Genomic DNA, 4,728 nt, shown 5'->3' on the forward strand with positions numbered 1-4,728 from the left:
TTTTATCCTAGCTAAAAAGGAATTGCACTTTCTTTGTAATGCCTTCTCTTTCAAACTATACAGAATGTACTTGTGAGGTAATAATCATTCTATTTATAAATGCATTTCTTTTTATTATACATTTAAGGGGGAAATTCGATTTATTTTAATTTCATATTTGTTAAATGTTAAAAACAATATATTTAAAATATACTCTCATTAATTTCATGTACAACAACTATCATGTACAATAGCTCAAAACAGTTCTTTGCAAAGGATCAACTGATGCCCTCTTGTGGTTAAAGGACTTTTTAGACAAAAAAATGCAATATACATTTTCTTACCTTTGTTCCCAGGTTTTATCAATCACCTGCTTGGTTTATGAAAGCTGCAAATCATGTCCAAGCTTTTTTTTTTAATAACAGTTCTATAGCTGTTAGTACCAATTTTCATTAAAAAATGCTGTACACGTTATAACCTCTGATTTTGAATTTAAAAACCTGTAAACAGTTATTTACAATATAGTACAACTTATAAATTAGTCATCCTTCACTGGACCTGCCATCCACACACTCTTGTTTAAGTGGTACAGACTACACAAAGTCCGTTAAAACATCCCAATGAATTATCAAATATTGGAAATATCCATTGGTTTCCTCTCTCTCATATGCAAGTCAATTTTTCCTTTTAATGGCATTTGTACTTCAAAATTTTCCTCTTCCCTGTGATGCTTTTTCCCTTTTCTTAAACAGATGTATATACCCATCCCTGTGACGAGTGTGATAGAACCCAAGCTTATTACAGAAAGCGCCACTAAGGTGGGCATACAGGAGACAGACTCGACCTTCCTATGAGTCGGTTCTATTGAGATCTGTGGTTCTTTCTCCTCTATGTTAATTTCTGGCTCCTTTCTCAAAAGGCTCTCAATGTAGCTCTCATTACTGACAGTGTCGTTAACAAATAGGTTTACCATGACGGTGGAATGGAGAGGTTCAGGGTAACCATGATCACTCACTTTCACCAATAAACGATGGAGTCCATAATCTGTTTGTAGCAATGCCTCTTCCAAAGTAATGTTGCCAGTCTTAGGATCAATCCTAAAGGATTCAGGCCTAGGACCTCTTCTTCCTATGATGCTGTAAGCTATGACAGCATTCATGCCTGTGTCTTTGTCAACAGCATAGACCTCTGTCACCGGGGACCCGGGAAGAGTAGAAGGCAAAACCAGTAGGTAAGACATGTTAGACTGAGGAAATAAAACAAGAGGAGGGTTGTCATTGATATCTAGAAGTAGAATCGTGATTTTTGCAGTAGATGAGAGGGGAGGCTCACCCCCATCCACAGCTTCGACCCATAAAGTGTAGGAACTTTGTTGTTCTCGGTCCAAAGAAACTTTAGCTCTCAGCATGCCCTTTCCTGTGTCTATGACAAAAATATCACTCTGGTTCACCACTGAGAGGGCAACCCACCCATTCCGTCCAGCATCAGCATCTGTTACGCTAATTATTCCAATTTCACCATATCCAGGAAAGTTTTCTGGCACAAAAAAGCTGAAGTCCTTGTTGATAAACCTAGGGCTGTTGTCATTTTTATCCAACACTGTGAGCATCACTGTGGCTACTGATTCTCTAGGTGGCTTTCCAGAGTCCACGGCTTTCACTGTGTACCTGTACTTTTCTTTCTCTTCTCGGTCCAGCTGAGTAGAAACTGTCAGAATTCCTGTGGCACTATCTAAGGAAAAATATGATGGCGCATCAGGCCCCAGAAAATATGAAACATGGCCTCTCTCTCCACTGTCGGCATCTGTAGCATGTAACTTAGTCAAAAAGGCATTAGGTGTGTTGTTTTCTTCAATGGTTAGTTCTATCAAGGGTTGGGGGAAAATAGGGGAATTATCATTGTCATCTAAAAGTTGCACTTTAATAATTTTTTTGACATGAAATCCCTCAGAGTTCCAGGCCACCACGGCTATCTCGTAGAACTGCTGCAACTCATAGTCCATAGGTTTTGTAGTTTCTAGCAAATACTCATTATTGTATGGTTTGTAGGGTGATAACCTAAATGGCCCTTCACCGTCCAGGTAGCAGTTCACCTTGTATTTGTCTTCTGGGTCTCTTATGGTGAAGAATGCAATTGGAGTGTTTACAGGCTCCAGTTCTTTCAAGTACACAATACCATCTATCTCATTTGCTATGTAACGAGGAACAATTTCAGGTGGTCTGAAAATGACTTTGATGATGGTCACCAGGGCGGTGATCACAGCAGGGATGCAGCCTGGTCCGTTTGCAAGGATGGTGAGCTTGTGAGTTTGAAGAACACTTCCCCCAATCTTACTGAAAAGTTTAATGACTCCCGTGGTTTCATCCAGATGGAATAAATCCTTGGAGGCTTGGGGAACTTTCTGGCTATAAGAGTAGGTGATCTGAGCATTGGTTCCCAAGTCTTTATCCACAGCCTGGACAGCGGCAATCGGTGTGCCCACTGTAGCGTTCCCATACACAGTGACATTGATTTGTGAGTCTGTGAAGAGAGGGCAATTGTCATTAATGTCACTTATGCCAATGGTGAGGGTGGCACTGCCCAACAGCGGTGGAGACCCACCATCCTCAGCTATGATGATGCTCACATACTGGTCCTGGGTCTCCCTGTCCAGCAGGCCCATAACAATTAGATAGGGGGTGCGCTCCCCGTTCTCATTCTCCTCCACGTCCAAGGTGAACATACGATGGTAGTCCAGTAAGCGGTAGGTCTGCACCCCGTTGGTGCCTACATCTGGGTCCATGGCAGGATGCTCTATGGCTAGCCTGGTGTTTACCGGTGCATTTTCTGGGACCCAAACAGAGATTTGGGAAACAGGGAACTGTGGGGCATTGTCGTTGATGTCCCGGATAGCGATTTTCACCTTCACGAATCTAAAGTATTCCTGAGGCAGGACTAGCACATCCAGAAGCAAAAGACAAGAGTCAGCAGAAGGTGAGGAGATGGAAATACTGCCGCTCCAGGCAGCCCCTCCACCGCCTTCGAGACACAGGGCCTCCCGGTCGATCTCCTGGGCAGAAGTGTGCAGCTCCCCAGAGCGGTTGTCGAGGGTTACATACTGGCCGCTCAGTCCCCGGGAGGCCAGGCTGAAGGAGAGAGGGGGGTTGCGCTCTGCGCGCGAGCGCTCCGGGGACTGCGCCTGCTGGTCCGGACTCCCCGCGGCCCGGGGCACCAGCCGCAGGTCCTCGGCCAGGCTGCCGATGAGCACCCCCGCGGGCAGCCCCTCGTTCAGGCTGTACAGCAGCTCCGTGGCCCGGCTGTAACTCGCCAGGCAATTGAAGGGTCCCACGAAGAGGAAAAACAGAAGCAGATGCTGAAAGGGGATGACGGAAATGCTCGTTACATGCCCGCGGAAACAGACAGGGGACTCAGAACCCAGGGTGTGAGGGTCATTGCTGCCCAGCCCCTATTCTCAGAAGCAAACCCTCTACAGCCAGTCGGAGAGGTGGATGGGGAAACTTGCTGCAAAGGGGAGATTTAAGGGGCAACAGTGACTCCCAAACTTATTTTTTTTTTCCTATTCACTTTCTATTCCCCCGTTCCCATTTCTGCATCCCAGTCACCACCGTAGTCCAGTGGGCATTTGGATTCCCAAACTGTAAAGCATCCCTGGAAATACACCGCCAGAGTGGTGAGGTCTCTAGCTGAGGGACTGCGCAACGCGACAGGGAAAGCTCCGGCTGGGTTGTGGGAGGGAGGGGTTGGGAGTGGGGAGCCCTGAGACGTGGGCAATTTATGTCCCATGGAACCGTTTCTGCCACTCCGGACTCTGGCACGCGAAATATCTTATTGTGACACCAATAATATCAATAATAATAATTAATGGGATACAGCAATTCTCTCCCTCGGATCCCCCGCTTCCCATTTATTTAATAACACTTGGGGGAAAAGAAGTGAATTTCATTTAAGCACGCATCTAAATTCAAATCAACAGGATCTGAATCTCCCCCTCGTACCAAACCTTCACTAATCCTCCTCCTCTAGGGAAATAAATATCAAGGCGGAAAATGATTATGCAAAAACAATTTGTCAATTGCAATAGACAGTCCTAGCCAGATGCTGGCAGCAGGAAACAATCTCGGAACGCCTGCATCTGAGGCGAACTAAGCACACCTCCAGCCCCCCTCCACCTCATCTGTCCACATTTCTGCTTCAGAAACTTCCTCTCACGACTCAAACACTTACTTAGTCCTTCCTAAAATGAATACACACATTCCAAACTCCCTCTCTTTTTTCCCCCAACCTTCCCGTGAAGTTTGGATTAAGGTAAAAGGTTTGAAAACCCAGCCAGGAATGGAAGCTGCCTTACAGTACGGCAACTTGTCCCAGCGTAAGGTTCTGCATCCCAACACTTACGGGCAGGTTTCTGTGGTTGGTGCTGCTCCTGGGACGACTTAGATGCCCCATATCCAGCCGCGGGTGCCAGGTCTCCAAGCGCCAGCTCACTGCCAGGGCCCGCGAGCTGCGCGCATTCCCTCCGCCGCGCATTCCCAGGAAGGCTGCAGTCAGCGCGCTCCTGACGGGAGGGCGCCAGAAGACACTCCCTCTCTGTTCATGCAAATCGCTGGGGAACTTCAGCCAATAGTCACTGGCTCATCAATTAAGGGAGCCAAAGGGGGACAGAAAGGCTGTGGGGCAAGAAGGGTACAGTCATGGTTTCCTGCCTGAGTCGCCAGACCCCCGCCAGAGGTACCCGAGTGGGGGTTTGCC

General features: G+C 46.8%; 1 protein-coding gene across 1 annotated transcript; it reads right to left on the bottom strand.

Annotated features, from left to right (window-relative positions):
- Positions 1-607: 607 nt before the first annotated feature.
- Positions 608-4,506, bottom strand: PCDH20 (protocadherin 20; the record flags this gene model as incomplete). The annotated part of the gene is made up of 2 exons (XM_084234477.1): positions 608-3,331; positions 4,375-4,506. The coding sequence occupies 2 exons, from the start codon at positions 4,504-4,506 to the stop codon at positions 608-610; spliced, it is 2,856 nt and encodes a 951-aa protein (XP_084090603.1).
- Between the last annotated feature and the right edge of the window lie 222 nt (positions 4,507-4,728).

Source organism: Talpa europaea (genome assembly GCF_964194135.1).
Source record: "Talpa europaea genome assembly, chromosome: 6".
NCBI lineage: Eukaryota > Metazoa > Chordata > Mammalia > Eulipotyphla > Talpidae > Talpa > Talpa europaea.